Here is a 19,211-nt window from a genome sequence, read left to right as displayed (position 1 = left end):
ACTCTTTGCCAGAAGGCTTTGAAGGAGCAGGGCATTTTTTAGGAGACATTTTGGGGCCGAATACCGCTGATGCACAAAGATAAAAAATCGAAACGGACAGACGCACGGTTTCAGACTGTAAGATCCTGCGAACTATATGCACAATCTGAAGATGATGCCATGGAGCATCCTCCCAGAATTATGTGTTCGCGAGTTGGTTGTGAATGTTCAGCCAATCAGCACCAAGTGAACAGCTAATGAGCACCAAGGAAAATGAATGGTGCTTCTGGATTGGCTGCTTTGCAGATGACAGCCAATAGTGTGTCGAGTATCACTGATCCTGGGTACACAGCGTCCAGCATCGCGATTTCTTTGTATTTGCAGAGAGGTGGATGGGTGAAGCACTTTTAAGAAAAACAAATATATATTGTTGAAATTTTGCTGTGTTTACATTAATATATTACGGTACTGTAATATTTGAAAATTAATAAATCATTTTTAACTTACAAAATGTACTTACAGTGGCCATTACAGTAATATATACTTTACATACATGAAAATGCTACGTACCACAGATGTAAACATACGTACCCTGCAGTATTCCTGTTGTCTTACATATTTTAGATATGCTCTACGTACTACCCGTAGTACTGTACGATACTATGTATCATCCTAAAACACTTTTTGTATGTAATATTTAAAAATCATCTTACAACAAAACATTTTATAAAATGTACGTACTGTATGAGCAGATGATCCGTGTTAGTATATGTACGCGCAACCAGTAGTACCATGCGTATACCGTAGCGGCAAATTATCGGCAAATGACCCAATACAGTATAACCCGTTTTATTGCTATCTCACGTTTGTGTGTTTTGCATGTATAGTACTGTGGCCTAAAAATATTTTTTGAAATCGTGCATTAACCCTTAAACACCTACTGGACGTATCATCACGTCGACTAAAATTGTCTGTTGGGTGCCAAGTAGACGCGTACGTCGTCGACTACAAAAATTTCAACCTTCGGTCAACTTTGACTCGACCAAATGGTCGAAAAACGCAATTGTAAGCTAAAACTCTTACATTCTAGTAATATTCAATCATGTACCTTCATTTTGCAACAAATTTGAAGTCTCTAGCACAATATTTCGATTCATGGTGAGTTTTGAAAAAACTTTTTCTTACGCCCGCTAACTCAGCCGAAAAATTTCAGAAATTCTTTCGTCATTTTGTTGTAATTTTTGCACTGTTCTATATTAGCCGTTACATAAAGTTTTATATATGAAAATGTGCGCAATTTCATGTAAAATACAGCAAAAATACAACCCATGGTTATAGCTTTTATCATTTTGGAAATATTTTCATAAAAACCACGATAACTGCCAAAATTTCAACCTTCGATTTAACTTTGACGCGACCGAAATGGTAAAAAAACGCAATTGTAAGCTAAAACTCTTACATTCTAGTAATATTCAATTATTTACCTTCATTTTGCAACCAATTGGAAGTCTCTAGCACAATATTTCAATTTATGGTGAATTTTGAAAAAACTTTTTTATTACGTCCAATAAATAGAAATTCTTTCGTCACGTTGTCGTAATGTTTGCACTGTTTTATATTAGTCGTTACATAACGTTTTATATATGGAAATGTGCGCAATTTCATGTATAATACAACAGAAAATAACTCATGGTTGTAGCTTTTATCAGTTTTGAAATATTTTCATATAAATCACGATAACTGTCAAAATTTCAAGCTTCGGTCAACTTTAACTCTAACGAAATGGTCAAAAAACGCAATTATAAGCTAAAACTCTTACATTATAGTAATATTCAATCATGTACCTTCATTTTGCAACAAACTGGAAGTCTCTAGCACAAAATTTCGATTTATGGTGAATTTCTGAAAAAAACTTTTCCTTACGCTCTGCGCTAAAAATCGGCCAACATCTCAAAAATTCTTTAAACACGTTGTCATAATGTTTGCATCGTTTTACATTAGTCGTTACATAAACTTTTATATATGAAAATGTGCAATTTCATGTACAGTACAACAGAAAATAGCTCATGGTTGTAGCTTTTATCAGTTTTGAAATATTTTCACATAAATCACGATAACTGCCAAAATTTCAACCTTCAGTCAACTTTTAACTCGACCGAAATGGTAAAAAAACGCAATTGTAAGCTAAAACTCTTACAGTCTAGTAATATTCAATCGTTTACCTTCATTTTGCAATAAATTGGAAGTCTCTAGCACAATATTTCGATTTATGGTGAATTTTGAAAAAAACATTCTCCTTACGTCTAATGCTGATAACTCGGCGAACATCTCAGAAATTCTTTAAATCACGTTGTCATAATATTTGCACCGTTTTATATTAGTCGTTACATAAAGTTTTACATATGAAAATGTGCGCAATTTCATGTACAATACAACAGAAAATAACTCATGGTTGTAGCTTGTATCAGTTTTGAAATATTTTCATATAAATTACGATAAATAGAAAAATTCTACTTTTGGTCAACTTTAACTCGACCGAAATGGTCGAAAACTGCAATTGTAAAAAAACACTTACAGTGTAGTAATATTCAATCAATTAGCTTCATTTTTCAACAAACGGGAAGTCTCTAGCACAATATTCTTTCGATTTATGGTGAATTTTTGAAAAAAATTTTTTTATACGTCCAGTACGTTACAAATTCATGCTTCATTTTGTGATAATATTTTCTCTGTGTTGCTTTGATCGTTTTACAATTTGTTAAATACCAAAATCATTGCAATTTAGTGTACAATACAAAGAAAAACAAAATAACCCGTTAGCTTTAACCGTTTTGCTCACAGCGAGATTTGTATAAAATTATGTATGAAAAATTTTTTTTGCGCTGTCATATATTTCAATATTTTTATATGATAATGATATTATTTTTCATTTTTGATGGTTGCATACTAAACTTCAGGCAATGACAAAAAAAGGAGCCAAAAATAAACTCTTAATCTTAAAAACTAAGCGTGCTGTGATTTTTGAAAAAAACTTTTTCCGCTTCATTGCTAACTCACGAAACGCTCCCATATACGGGAGACGTTTTTGTAAATAGAGGCTCGGCATTTAAGGGTTAAGATGTCCTCTGAATGCTCTGCTTCTTCTAAGGCCTCTGGCCAATAGCCTACAACTACTGTAATGACTGATGAGAAGAAAGTGCTGTAGACATGATTGTTTTGTTAAGAGGGCAAAGTCACGGAGAAGTAGCAGCCCATTGCAGCATGACATTAATGCAGTCATTTATTGAGCATGAACAAGGTAAAATACTCATGCAGCCCTACTGTACCACCTTCGTTGCCATGTTCAAATACCTTAACATGACATCGCCTTCCATCATTCATCGTACTGCACAACTAATTCATCATCATCATCATCTACAGCATACTGAAATCAACATTCATCACCAGTTACTACCCGTATGATTTAACTTTACCGTACTGTATTATTTATTATTATTAAGGTACCCGGTGTAGTATTACATAATATTATTATTTAATTTCTATTACTGTTATATGTACAGTACTGTATTACAGTATTATTATTGATTTGCATGATTATTTAATGTTATTATACAATAAATGTGAAAATACAGAATACTATTGCTATACGAAAAAGACAAAAAAAATCTGCATCCGCGAATATGGAGTTTCCCGTGAATATTTTTATAGATATGTTCCATGGAAAAACCCGCGAATGAGTGAGTTTCCCGCGAAATTTTTTTAGATAGGTTCCATAGAAAAACCCGCGAGTGGGTGAGTCCGCGAACCTTGAGAACGCGAATACGGGGGGTTCACTGTACTACATAATTATATAGTATTTTAATACAGTATATTGTACAGCACTTTACAGTATGAAACAATTTACATATGTACTGTACTGTACAGTAAATGAAATAAAAATAATAATTCCTTACCAGGAGAGGTTGGTGGAGATAATTCTACTACCTCAGGTGCAATGGAATCAAGTTAGGACTTTTCTTCTGCAGTGATAAAAATGATCGGGTGATTCGTAATGCACTACATACAGTACTGTAGTATAAATTACAGTAGTACTGTACAGTGTACTACAGTACTGTGTATTGTAACAGTTTTACTGTATAAAATTTATTACACTTTATAAAACATTTTATATACAATACTATACATACTGTACAGTGGTAAAAAAAAAAAGTGAAGAATTCCTTACCTGAGTTAAGAGTTGCACGTGATGCTGGGGACTTTCTCTTGAAGCCGAAAATCTCTAGTTTAGATTGGATGCTTCCTTTCCTCTGCTTCTCCCTTACAGTCTCCTTGTAAAAGGTTAGAGCATCCTGAATTACTCTTTGAAACTTCGTGAACCTTTCTACATTGGGGTCCTGTCCCGCAATCATTACCAGCCTTTGCTCAAAGTGGGCCAAAGCATGTGACAAGCCCATGACACTTAATGCCCTGGGCTTTGGGGCTGGTGCCTCTTCCTCCTCCTTGATCATCTGCTTCTCTAGCTCAGTGAGGTCATCTGCTGACAAGTTTCCATGGGATTCCAGCAGCTCGTTCATATCCCCAGCTTCCACATCCAAATTCAGCTTCTTGCTATAGTGAACAATGTTCCTTCTCACAGCATCAAGACTCTCTCCCTTCTCAAAGCCCGTAAAGCCCATCACAAAATTTTGACACACCTTCTTCGAGGCCCCATTCATATTGGATTTCTTGACGTCGTTCCAAGAAGACTCAATGTTTGTTACAGCATCTAAAATACTGTAGTCCTTCCAGACTCACTTGACATCCAGCTTGTCACTGCTATTTTTGATGACCCTGAGGACATGGCGAAATGTCCTCCTGGTGTAGTAAGCCTTGAAGCTAGCAATGACTCCCTGGTTCATCGGCTGTAGAAGCGATGTAGTGTTTATTGGAAGGTAGATTACCTTCACCTCCACTTCAGGATAAAGCTCACCCAAATTAGTAGGGTGACCAGGGCATTGTCCAACACCAGCAGGACCTTAAATTCCAGACCCTTCTCCTCCAAATTCTTCTTAACTGCTGGCATAAAGTGATCATTAAACCATTCCTTGAAGATAGCAAGTGACCCAGGCTTTCATGTTAGCCTTCCAAATGACAGGGAGCTGAGGCTTGAAAATTCCCCCAAGTGCCCTTGGGTTTTCTGCCAAATACAGTAACAAGGGCTTCAGCTTGAAGTCACCACTGGCATTGCTCCCAAGAAGTAAAATCAGTCTCTCCTTACTGACTTTATGGCCTGGTGCTGTCTTCTCCTCCTTGGATATGTACATAAGACTAGGCATACGTTTCCAAAATAAGCCTTTCTTGTCCACCAAAATAAGCCTTTCTTGTCCACAATGAAAACTTGGTAGGCAGTATAGCCTCCATCCCTGATGATTTCAGTAAGACAACTAGGAAATCCTTGTGCTGCTTCCTTGTCTGCACTAGCAGCCTCACCCTGCAACTTAAGGTTGTGCAAACTTGCACGAACCTTGAAACGAATAAACCAGCCTCTGGTGCCTACAAATGGTTCACTTCCACTACCTTCCCCTTTCTTCTGCACTACTGCCTCATACAACTGCCTAGCCTTCTCCAGAATAATACCAAGGCTCACTGGAACATTTTGTTGCTTTTGGTCTTCGAGCCAGACCATCAATAACCTCTCCATCTCCACGAGGTTGTGGTTATGTTGCTTGCCTAGTCTAGTAGCAGCCGTCATCGAAGCACCACCTTTCATATATTTTAAAACATGTTCCTTATCCTTGACTATAGACTGAACAGTAGTTCTGCTAAGTCCAAAGGCATGGCTGATTTCAGTGTTTGTCTCACCTGAAAGAAAAGCGTTAGCTTAAGTGAGGCCAGACACTTGTTTTATAAAAAATTAGGCTACATGCTGTCCCCCTAATCTGCATCCAGTACACACATAAATATAATCTTTAATAGGGTAAAATATTGCCCATGACACATCGATTGCTAAATTTGCTCCTTTTGACTCAGGTATAGAGTTAGTATTTTGTTTTTCAGAGATAATCCAATAATAGCTGAAGATAGGTAAGTGCAGATTACTCCATGTATGGAAGTATAGGTTCGTATGTTAGGAAGAATATTCTTTTTAATTTGGTACATTTCATTGCCATTACCTTAATCTGAAATACAGTTGTAATAGCCTATTTGACTTTTGCAATTGAACACTATGAGTATAACACCTGGTCTAGCCTAGGTGTATAGTTCACACATAACCTACACATTTTTATCTCGTGTATGGTGCTAATACAATATGGTAACAGCTGATAAGGAAATTGCTACATGAAAATACTGTACTTTAATGGTCATAAAACCATGGTAGGCTTTGGGTAAACACAGGTAGGCTACCTGCCTACTAAACTGTGTTTATGCGGTATATTTTGTTACAAATGTGGTGAAAAAAAAGGTAGATAATTGCCTTTCACATAGAGTTTTCAGTTTAAAGTGATGGTTGTTTTTATCAGCATACTGAGTGTTTACAGTTAAGTGGTATTGAGGTTAGGTGAGGAAGGGTACAGTGTTACCTTGAGGAGACCTTAGATTTTCTTACTCACCATTATTTGGATTCACCATTATTTGGATTTTGTCGTCATCCAGTGAACCCATGGGTCTATTAATCCAGATAATTGAAAGATTACTGCTTTTGGGCATTGGTTCCTGGTCCAGATGTGTCAGATAATGTCAAGTTCCAGGAGAAGGATTAGTATAATATAAATGGATGTTATGTAGTAATTGATTTTTTTTTACATTTTCTTGAAGTTATTGTCAAAGTTATTGCAGATCATTGTAGCCATTTCTTGAAAGTATTTAAGCATTCTAAAAAGAAAAAATGAGACAAAATTGAAGGAGGAATATTTTAACTTCTCCAAATACCATGTTTTACATTGGATTTCTGAAAAAATAGGGATATTTATCATGTTGTCAAATATTAAATTGTTAGTTATTTAAACTTTTATGTGATTATAGCCACCACTGAGTGCAGATAGTTAAAGTTTAATAGAATGTATTGTTATGTTCTATGAAAATTTGCTATTAATGCAGTATAATGAAAGTTAAGCCTTTAAAGAGAATGATTCAGTTATTTCCTTAGTTGAATTATTAGCCTTTTTATACAGGATGTATTGGATGAAAGATTGGATGAACGGGTTGATGACATGATCAAAAGGGGCCTCTTGCAAGAATTAACAGACTTCCACATGGCTTACAACACAGCTCGGTTAAGAGATGGTCAAGATGCAGATTATACTAAAGGGATTTTTCAAAGCATTGGTTTTAAGGAGTTTCATCAGTATTTAATTTTACCTGAATCAGAACGGATCATGGATGAAGGCAAAAAATTATACTTGACTGGCGTGGAGAACCTAAAACAGGTATGTGTTTCTTTGTTGTGTGTATATCAGTGTCAAAATCATTAGTACTTTTGGTAGTATATAGTTAGGAATGCCTTCCTAAGCACAAGAAAGAAAATAAAGGTGGTTTGGCTAATGTAGTGGGAAAGTGGTTGGTAGTAGCGAGAAAATGCTGGGAAATACCAAATAAGCCTTCCTTATGACAGTTCATGTTATGTCATGGAAAAGGAAATCCACCATCATCGTCTAAGAATAAAGCAAACGCCTTTGATTCGTAATGCTTAAGGGTTGGGCAACTGCATTCTCTTTGCCATGACAGCCTAATCCGTGTGCCTGTTTAGCACTTGCTTGTCGATTACTCCAGCCATAGGTACTTGGGAAGGTGCATCCTTTCTGAGTAGTAAAAATCAGAGATTATCTCCCTTCTCTCCAGGGGGATCTTGAAGAGGGATTGGCATATAAAAGCAGTGGAATTATTTTAAAGGAAATTGGAGCTTTAATTTTTTTGTATATCAATTTTATTAACAGTTCCCTGGATGAAAGATGTGTTAAAAAAAATTTTTTGGATTGAGTGGATAGGTTCATGGGAGGTGTTTACCAAGATTTTTTTGTTTATTTTTTTAGGCTAAATGAACTATGTAGATAATGATAGTTGTTTCAATGCCAGTGGACTGATCATTACATAAGTCACTCGATTTTCTAGCCCTTCACCACTGATCTTCCTGCTACCTTTACTTACATTATGACTTGACTGCTCTACTGCTGTTTTCATCTCATTCTTCATGATGATGTTATGTCACTAGACTGTATATAACATCTGACAGATAGTGCATAGTGATATGGAAGGATTACTTTCTAATTTCATCTTATACAGTCTTTTCTATTGCACTTTTTGCATTTTCATCAGCAGGAGGGTTATGCAACAAATTCCAACAGACGTAGAAAGATACACTTACAGTACTACTATTGTTGTTTTTTTTATCTAGTAACAGAGCTGAAAATCAGCTCAGTGGTATGGTTAAACTACTTTTAATAATAATAATAATAATTTATCTTGTAACTCTTATGTCCCAGCACTCAAACTGGCAGCCATCTACAGAGATAGTGAATAAAATACAAAGTGGATTTAAGTGTAGCTGAGGTCCAGGTCAGTTGCAGTGCCAGATGTTTTTGCTGTAAAACTAGCATCTTAAGACATCAGGATCTCCTTGGTTGTGTTGATGAGGGAGGTTTGGGGTTTATGTTGGTTTCCTCCCACTGTTATAATAGCCTGCTCTTTATTTCTCCATCTTGCTCATTGGGGTTTGCTACCAGTTGGTTGCTCTCTCTCTCTCTCTCTCTCTCTCTCTCTCTCTCTCTCTCTCTCTCTCTCAACTTCCAGCCTGAGAAGAACCCTAGAAGAGTTCAGAGGTCTGGTTAAACAAATCATTTATAACTCTCTCTCTCTCTCTCTCTCTCTCTCTCTCTCTCTCTCTCTCTCTCTTGGTGTTTGAATTTTATATGATGGACTTTTTATTTTTCAGATTATGCAGGGCTTCAAGAAGGTGCAGGCAACAATGGCCTGGTGCTTGGTCTATAATTTTGATGCCTTTAATCAGTATGGCATCTTCTTGAAGGTGACATGAAAGATGTTTTGATAGCTTTGTAGTCATCATCCGAATGTATGTGTGTTGTGGCATCCATTCACGGGGCGTGTAAATTTGTAGGTGACGCTACTATTATTCAAATGGGTCACTAAGGACACCAGGTTATTTTTACATTATGAGCTGGTTGCTTTTCATATTTGTACAGTAGGTGATGACTTAGATTTTCTCAGTTTGTCTGTAAGAGGATTGAAATTTTCCTTTATAAATGTTTTTCCAGATTTTTGTTATATACATGGTTCTGTAAACAGAGTTTGCTTCATTTTATTGTCTTTAGTGGAGACAATAAAATTGGCACAGTTATACTCTGTTTCCGGAATCGTGTGCTAAAAACACCTGAAAGAAGAGAGGACCATGAAAAAGATTACTGAAGGAATTGTCATTCCTGTAACAGGAGAGAAAATCCAAACCATCATTTATTGTGAAAATGAGAACCAGCCAGCTCATTAGGTGTCCTTAAAGTAGATATAAAGAAAAGAAATGTCACATACAAATTTACATTAATTTGGATGACAGCTGCTGAGATCTTTAAGTATCTCTTAGGTCACTTATGGGAAGGTGCCATATTCAGTTATCACAGTCTTGAAAACTGAAGGAGACTAAAGATAGAATGTTTGGTCAAGTCTGTGAAAATTACAACTACTGAAGCAGACTGTTGATGCCTGTACCTTCTGCGATCTTTGTATGTGATTAAAAAAAAAAAAGCCTAGCATAAATCTGTAAATGAACTTGAGTGTCTCATGAACATCTATGGAGAGAAAAAAAAACCATCAGCACCTAATACCCCATTGAAAGTGAGTGAAGGAAAACTTATGACCATACCACGACTTGAACAAACTGTCATTTCTGAAGTAACAGCAAACAACAGAGAAGGAACATAGAAAAGTGGCTGATGCCAAACAGCAAGGTAAGAGATAGAGAGAAAGAAATTTGAGCAACCAAATTATCTTTCTTTCTTTAAATCTTCAACTGAAAACTCTTATGGACAGATTCAACAATCTGTGTACCCAAAAGGGCTCCAGAGGGAGAGCAGCCTGCAGAGAGAGGGAGAGAGATAGGAGTTACAGGAAAAAATGATGAATACAGTGATCTCTCCCTTATCAGGTTTAATACATTCAAGTCTCTGCTTGATGATGGAAATTTATAGATATGATAATAAAAACACTATCTGTGGGTGTAAAACAACAACTTTGTACCTTTACCTGCCCCCCCCCCCTTATCAATACCGAATAACCATGTACACTAAGTGTACCTATAAACAACTAACAACAAGCTTTAACCCTTAAGGGACGGATTGATCCTCATTGTGAAGTAAAACAGGTTTGGGGAGGTGGACGGATTGATCTTCAGTGCGAAGCAGAACTACGCACCACTGTTATGGTAATAATGATTCGAAACAAAGGTGCCAATACTTCTATATGCTATAAATTCACTGATGGCAACTTTTATACAGACGTGAGAGTTAGGCCAGTATCAGTAATGCTTGTGACTTCAAGGGGGGAAAGTACTGCATCTCTCTCTCTCTCACATGAGTCTTTTTGTAAATTTGCTTGTAAGTATATGAAGGGGTTGCTGTTGTTTTTGTTTTTGTCTTTTACGATAGTATTTTGGTTGTAAATGTAATTTTATAAAGAAAATTGCAAATAAATATTAGAAAAAGCATGTAAAAGTAAAAAAAAAAGTTACTGAATCTTCCTTCTTGTAAAATTACTTGAATATTTTACAACAAATATGCCAAAAATTTGTTACTGCTTTTATTTCTTATCTGTTTTGATATTGTGTGAGTAGTAATAATAATTTTACAAAATACAATAAATATATTTATTAGAAAAAACCTATATAAGTTGGTAAAATTTACGATTGTCTTGTAAATGAGGCTCCACAAGGGCTTGTAAATAGTCATTTTCAACTTCTCGTGGAAGGTAGGGAAAATTTTTAAAAAATTTTTTATTTATACAGTGTGAATATACGTGTCATTCTCTTTCCATTGATGTTATTTTATTTTTATTTTGCCAACCTCAAAGTTTCCCCGGTCTGGGGTGCTGCACATTGTTAAATTATGCCGTCCCTTAAGGGCTAAGCTGAAAAATGGATGTTAACCAAAATTAACTACTGTATAGATAACTCCATGTACATGGGGGATACATTCCTGAAGACGTTGTGTAAATGTAAATTGTATGAATGGATCTTAATTTCCTTATAAGAAAGAATAGTAATAAAGGGGGTTAGGTTCTGAGACAGTGAGAGACTCTTCCCTTTTTTCTGGGTTCTGTTAAGAAATATTATGTGAACCATAAAATCATTGTTAAAATCTTTTAATGTCAATCTGGTTTTTTCCTATAATAACACACTAAAAGGAATGTTAATAAAAATAGCCCTAAGGAAAGCAACAATATATATATATATATATATATATATATATATATATATATATATATATATATATATATATATATATATATATATATATATACATACAATTCCATGCTTTTTGACTGCTCTTCTTTTTATATAGGTCAATCCAGTAAAGATTTAGAATTGAGAATTAAACAGCATAAGTATTCTGTCAAAACTGGGCAAACATCCAATATAATATTCATTCATTTAAATGAAAACTCTCACAGGATAAATTAGACTGACAATTCAGTGATTGCCAGATTGAAAGATTTCTCGTCACGAAATCTTTTGGAATCTGCAATTATACAGCGTACTTCCAGCTGTAATTTTAACCTTACCCCTGACATGTATCATTTGGACCCCTCTTATTAGTAAAATGTCCAAGAATGACCTTAATGATAAAATCACTGACATAATTACCCTTAACCCTCTAACGCCGAGCTTCTATTTACAAAAGTGTCTGTTGTATGCAGGCGTTAAAGTTAGTGCTGAAGCAGAAAAAAGTTTTTTCAAAAATCACAGCACGCTTAGTTTTTAAGATTAAGAGTTCATTTTGGCTCCTTTTTTTGTCATTGCCTGAAGTTTAGTATGCAATCATCAGAAATGAAAAAGTATCATTATCATATATAAATATTGAAATATATGACAGCGCAAAAAAATTTCATATATAATTGTATACAAATCGCGCTGTGAGCAAAACGGTTAAAGCTAACGAGTTATTTTTTTTTCTTTGTATTGTACACTAAACTGCAATGATTTTGGTGTATAATAAATTGTAAAATGATCAAAGCAACACGGAAAATATTATCACAAAATGATGCATGAATTAAGTGAACGCCGCGACGTAAAAAAAGTTTTTTCAAAAATTCACCATAAATCGAAATATTGTGCTAGAGACTTCCAGTTTGTTGCAAAATGAAAGTAATTGATTGACTATTACTAGACTGTAAGTGTTTTAGCTTACAGTTGCGGTTTTCGACCATTTCGGTCAAGTTAAAGTTGACCGAAAGTAGAATTTTTTCTATTTATCGTGATTTCTATGAAAATATTTCAAAACTGATGAAAGCTACAACAATGAGTTATTTTTTGTTGTATTCTACATGAAATTGCGCACATTTCCATATATAAAACTTTATGTAATGACTAAAATAAAATGGTGCAAACATTACGACAAAGTGACGAAAGATATTCTGAGATGTTCGGCCGAGTTACGCAGGGATGTAAGGAAAAAAGTTTTTCAAAAATTCACCATAAATCGAAATATTGTGCTAGAGACTTCCAGTTTGTTGCAAAATGAAGGTACATGATTGAATATTACTAGGATGTAAGCGTTTTAGCTTACAATTGCATTTTTCGATCATTTAGGTCGAGTTAAAGTTGACCGAAGGTTGAAATTTTGGCACTTATCGTGATTTATACGAAAATATTTCAAAACTGATAAAAGATATAACCATGAGTTATTTTCTGTTGTATTCTACATGAAATTGCGCACATTTTCATATATAAAACTTTATGTAACGACTAATATAAACCGGTGCAAACATTACGACAAAGTGACGAAAGAATTTCTGAGATGTTCGGCCGAGTTACCGCACTGATGTAAGGAAAAAGTTTTTTTTTTTTTCAAAAATTCACCATAAATTGAAATATTGTGCTAGAGACATCCAGTTTGTTGCAAAATGAAGGTACATGATTGAATATTACTAGAATGTAAGAGTTTTAGCTTACAATTGTGTTTTTCGACCATTTTGGTCGAGTTAAAGTTGACCGAAGGTTGAAATTTTGGCACTTATTGTGATTTATATATAAAAATATTTCAAAACTGATAAAAGGTACAACCATGAGTTATTTTCTGTTGTATTCTACATGAAATTGCGCACATTTCCATATACTGTATAAAACTTTATGTAACGACTAATATAAACCGGTGCAAACATTACGACAAAGTGACAAAAGAATTTGAGATGTTAAAAAGAGTTACATGTGAAACGTAAGGGAAAAGTTTTTCAAAAACTCACCATAAATCGAAATATTGTGCTAGAGACTTTCAATTTGTTGCAAAATGAAGGTACATGACTGAATATTACTAGAATGTAAGAGTTTTAGCTTACAATTGCGTTTTTCGACCATTTCGGTCGAGTTAAAGTTTACTGAAGGTTGAAATTTTGGCACTTATTGTGATTTATATGGAAATGTTTCAAAACTTATAGAAGCTACAACCATGAGTTATTTTTCATTGTATTCTACATGAAATTGCGCACATTTCCATATATAAAACTTTATGTAACAACTAATATAAACCGGTGCAAACATTATGACAAAGTGACCAAAGAATTTCTGAAATTTTCGGCCGAGTTACCGCGTGCAGACGTAAGGAAAAAGTTTTTTTCAAAAATTCACCATAAATCGAAATATTGTGCTAGAGACTTCCAATTTGTTGCAAAATGAAGGTAAATGATTGAATATTACTAGAATGTAAGAGTTTTAGCTTACAATTGCATTTTTCGACCACTTCGGTCGAGTCAAAGTTGACCGACGGTTGAAATTTTTTGTAGTCGATGTACGGTACGTCCACTCGGCACCCAACAGACAATTTTAGTCGACGTACGATACGTCCAGTTGGCGTTTAAGGGTTAATAGACGGGAATCCTCACACGAGTATCTATAATATGATTGGGGTGATGGATGGGAATCCTCATATGGGTATTGATATTACGCGCCTTTCGGGTTGGATAAATTTAGCAGGAAAAATGTTCATAGCACTTCAGTGGGCCGTAAATGACTTATGGCAAATAGCTAGCGCAGCTTGGGAGAGACATCAATCATTATGCCATGAGAGTTCAGAAGGGAATGTACTGCCTCTCTGCTGCTCTAGGACGTCTTTTTATTTATTTGCTCATAAATATACCCAGGGATTGCTGTTGGTTTTAGTTCTGTCTTTTATGATAGTATGACAGCTATAATTGTAATTTTGCGAAGAAATATTAGAAAAAACATGTATACTTCACAAAAAGTTACTGCATCTTCCCATCTCAGGAAATCTCAAATATTTTACAACAAATACACTTAGAGTTTGTTACTAATTTTAGTTCTTATCTGTTATATTATGTGAGCTGCAATTATAATTTTACAAAATGAAATAAATTATTAGAAAAAACTTGCATAACTTGGTAAAATTAACATATTTTTATGAGTCTTGTAAACGAGGCCCCACACAGGGTTGTAAATACTCAATTTCAACTTCCTGAGAAGGTAGGGAAAAATTTTTAGAATTTTTTTCCTTACATCATGTGCATTTGCACATCTTCCTCTTTCCATTGATGTGTTTTTTCTTAAATTGGCCAACCTTAAAGTTTGCCTGGTCTAGGGGGTGTGCTTGATATATATTTAGCCCATCCCGTAGGGGTTACTACAGTCAAGGCCCTTTGATGGTAGCGACTCGGCACAGTTGACAACTGCTGGAACCTCCTCTGACATCCTCTCTCTGGAAAAATCAGAAAAAATACTAATGTAATTACACTGGAGCCCTTTGCTCCAATGAAAAGTAAACAAAAAAAAAAGCAAATATCTTGACCCAACCTTAACTCACTTCGACTCCCTCTGAGGAAGTGGAAGTTGGTCAAGATTCCTGACCTTAGAAACAGAGAAAAAAATACCGGCATTGAAATTAGAAAACTTTCTGTTGAATTGACATTCAGGTACTGAAATGTCATTCAGACAAATAAAAGAGCAGATGTAGCTGATAGAAACCACAACAAAAAATCAGTAAGAAAATTACATAACTATAAAAAATATTGATAATGTAAAAGTACATATAAAAAAACATGACAATATGAACAGTGTACAAGGTACCATAGTACTCCCTGATAATGATGAACCAATAGAAAAGAATATATTGCTGGAGTCCCTTAAAAAAAATTACAATAATGTACAAGATTGCAAAATATACAACATAGCCAGTACATGGAGTAATAAAAAACAGAATAGCAAAGATAAAATTTGAAGGCCATGAATTACCCTTAAAAATTAAAATCTTGGGCCAAAGCAGAGAACTGAGACCGTACGTTCCAAAACCACTTGCCAAAACTGTAGTGCGTATGGATATACAAAGAAAAATTGTTGTAATAAATCTGTATGTATATATTGTGGATCTGACAAATATATCACACAGTGATTGTAGTGCTCACAACCCGATGTGGGACTGTAATTGTACCAACTCAAATAGAACAGGTAGTAAAATAGAAGAGTTCATGAATTCAGACGACATGTGCTGTATAAATGGTGACAAAATTAGCACATATTTTTCAAAAGCACATGGAACATTTTCCTCAGCAGACTTAACTTTATGTACAACAAGTATAGTCGACAGATTAGATTGGAATACAGTTGATGACTTGCACACCAGTGATCATTTCCCAATATTAATTTCCTTTTTACAAAATAATCCTGCAAAACATGCCCTCACTATAACATTTTTAAAGCAGATTAGGAGCGATATGAAATGCACACTAGAAATATCCCACCATTTGAATGTTTAAAAGACCATAATGAAACTAATAAATTTCTTGTTGATTTCATTAAAAATGCTGCTGATAAAGCAATACAAAAGTCAAAACCCTATCCAACAAAACAAAGTTCCATGGTGGTCCAATAAGTTAACAGAATTAATAAATATAAAACACTCGAACAGCAATAAATCTGCTCCTGGAGGTGACAATGTTTGTTTTGAGATGATCTGCCACTTAGCACCTTTGGCAAAGTTGTACATATTAGAATTTTATAACCATTTGTGGCTTCAAAATTTATTTCCATATGAATGGCGTAAAGCTATAATAATTCCTATCCCAAACCTGGAAAGGATCCCAGCAAATGTAAATAACTACAGACCAATTTCTTCAACAAGCTGCTTATGCAAATTATTAGAGAAAATGGTAAACACTCGACTAACATGGCACATTCGAGAAAATAAAATTCTGACTCCCGCTCAGTTCCGGTCACAGTGTAACAGATCTACATTAGATTCTCTCTCTAACTTAGAAGACCATATACGTAGAGGTTTTGAACGAAAACAAATTACTGTAACTGTCTTCTTTGACATTAAAAAAGCATATGATACTACATGGAGGTATGCTATATCAAAAACTTTACAAAACAACAACATCCGTGGACATTTAGCTAGGTTTATACAGAACTTTCTGACAAATCGCAGTTTTCAGGTGAGAATTGATGGTGATCTGTCTATAACATTTCCACTTGAAAATGGTGTTCCACAAGAAAGAATCCTCAGTGGCACTCTGTTTACTTTAGCAATTAATGATATCAGTAAAAATCTACCTATTGGCATTAAAAATAACCTATATATGGATGATTTTGCTATATATTATTCAGCATCTCGAATAAAACATGTAGAAAGAATCGTCAATAAAAGCATAGTAAAAATAGATGAATGGGCCTCATCTGTAGGCTTTAAATTTTCCACAGATAAAACTCAGGCAATCATGCTTTATAAAAATAAAAAGTGGAAAAAAGGTGAAGAAATAGATTTAAAAATCAGAAACCATAGTATACCAATTGGCCAAACAGCAAAGTATTTGGGATTAGTATTTGATACTCACTTGAACTGGAAAGGCCACATTGCATATGTAAAATCTAAAAGTAAAAGAGCATTAAATCTAATTAGAAAACTATTGAACACTACTTGGGGAGCCGATAGACATACCCTTACTGTACTGTATAAAGCAACAGTTCTGTCCATCATTGATTATGGAAGCGAAGTATATGGCTCAGCATCAGACACAACGCTGAAAATGTTAGACCCTGTTCACAATGAAGGCCTTAGAATATGCTCAGGAGCCTTTAGATCATCACCAAAATCATCGTTACAAGGTAAATGTGGTGAACTGCCTTTGTCTCTCCATAGAGAGCTAGTAACAATGAAAAGTGCTCTAAGAATTCAAACTGGTGATTCTCCAACAAAAAATTTATTTGAATTAAGAGATTTATTTATAGATAACCATCCACCACCTTCCCCAATTAGAGCTAGAAGATTGTTTGAGTTGCTGAATATAAATATACAAGTGCCTTTAATTGTAATAAAATCACATCCTCCCTGGACAATGAATAAAGTGATAATTTGCACACACCTCAAGTATTTATGAAAAAGTAACTCATATACATCATAACATCATAGACAACATACAATAGAGCATTTAAGCCGAAAAGGTCCACATTATGCAACATATACAGATGGATCTAAATCAGAACATGGAGTGGAATATGCTGCAGTGTCCCAAAACAAAACTTAGCAGTTCTCTCGTCCTAATAATGCTTTGGTATTTACAGCAGAATTGTATGGAATTGCATCAGCTATAAAAATAATTAAAGAATCTTCATTCACTAATTTTGTGATTTTCAGTGACTCGAGAAGCGCTATAGAAGCTATTCAAAGTTACAAATCAAAAAATAATATAGTACAACAAATTAAATTATATCTCCACAACTTATATAATAATGGAAAAATATAGAAATATGTTGAATCCCTGCCCATGTAGGGATCAAAGGAAATGAAGATGTAGACAAAGCAGCCAAAGAAGCACCTCACATGACAAGATCAAATGTGAATATCCTTGGTACTGATTATGTAATACACATAAAAATGGGTATCATGAATAAATGGCAATGTATATGGCATGGAGAATCTCAGAGTAATAAATTGAAACAAATAAAATCTAATGTTAAAAAATGGAGTTCATCATATCAGAGAGAGAGACACGCACAAGTAATTCTAACACGCCTCAGAATAGGCCATACTTGTCTGACACATGGGCACTTAATGAGCAGCCCACGTGGCCAGCCTCCCGAGTGCTCAGAGTACAGGGTGGTAATAACGGTCAGATGTGTTGTGTGAGTGTCCAAAGTATGACCAGCAGCAACTGTCAACTTTTGGGAATAAATCGATAAATGAAATTTTGTCAGAAACTTTTACATTTTCAGCCGTTCCAATTTTGTTGTTCATGAGGAACTGTGGTTTGATAGGTAGAATATAAAAATAAGTAAATGATAAAAGCATGAAAACATAGCATTTGTTGAATTTAAATTTAAATTTTTTAAAAATATTACTCAGCTTATGAATTTTAATAAACCTTTTTAGTGTGGAAGCATGAGTAAATGTATTTATTGCGTGAATGTGTTACAGTATGAGAACGTGACCCTGTGTAGTATTTTATCCTAATCCTTCGGGCCAGCCCTATAAGAGCTGAAAGTCAGCTCAGTGGTCTGGTTAAACTATTTTAATACTACTACTGGAATAGCCATTGAATCTTGGTAACGCTAGTGGAGATGGGGAGAGAGAGAGGTGGTAATCCCTCACTCTTGCTAAAATTTATGAAAGGGAACTTCACTAGTGGTTCCAAGAACTTATAAAATCTCTTCCATAGTTTAATGGACCTGCCAATAGTTGAGAGCTAATGGAGGGAACTTGAAGTTATTATCCATCAAGTACATGTATCCCTTATGTGAATTTAACTGCAAGAGACAGTAATGGGCAATTCCAAGATTCCTTGCCCAAGGGAATGTTTGTACCACACGACATGTATTCCATCTGTTGGAAATCACGGTGGAACCTTATGTTTGCCATGACTCCTAAGCAGTAGTAGTGCAGATATATCTTTAGGAGAGATATATATTATATACTCTGTTTATTTACCTCATGATGCTCTGTCTCTGGTGGAAGATCTCAGATGTTTAATCCCTGAGCTTACATCTCCATTCCTCCTTTTGTAGCCCTCTTTGGGGAGATGTTATCAGT

General features: G+C 34.9%; 1 protein-coding gene across 3 annotated transcripts in view; it reads left to right on the top strand.

Moving 5' to 3' along the window:
• LOC136840572 (tRNA dimethylallyltransferase) overlaps nt 1-19,211 on the top strand; it is a 350,659-nt gene that overhangs the window by 219,571 nt on the left and 111,877 nt on the right. For all 3 annotated transcript variants that reach the window (XM_067107186.1, XM_067107185.1, XM_067107184.1), the window contains one exon: nt 7,131-7,385. In XM_067107186.1, the coding sequence (XP_066963287.1) occupies nt 7,131-7,385 (255 nt within the window). The remainder of the gene's footprint in view (nt 1-7,130; nt 7,386-19,211) is intronic.

Source organism: Macrobrachium rosenbergii, chromosome 8 (assembly GCF_040412425.1).
Source record: "Macrobrachium rosenbergii isolate ZJJX-2024 chromosome 8, ASM4041242v1, whole genome shotgun sequence".
Taxonomy (NCBI): Eukaryota; Metazoa; Arthropoda; class Malacostraca; order Decapoda; family Palaemonidae; genus Macrobrachium; species Macrobrachium rosenbergii.
This window is presented reverse-complemented; position numbering and strand designations above follow the sequence as displayed.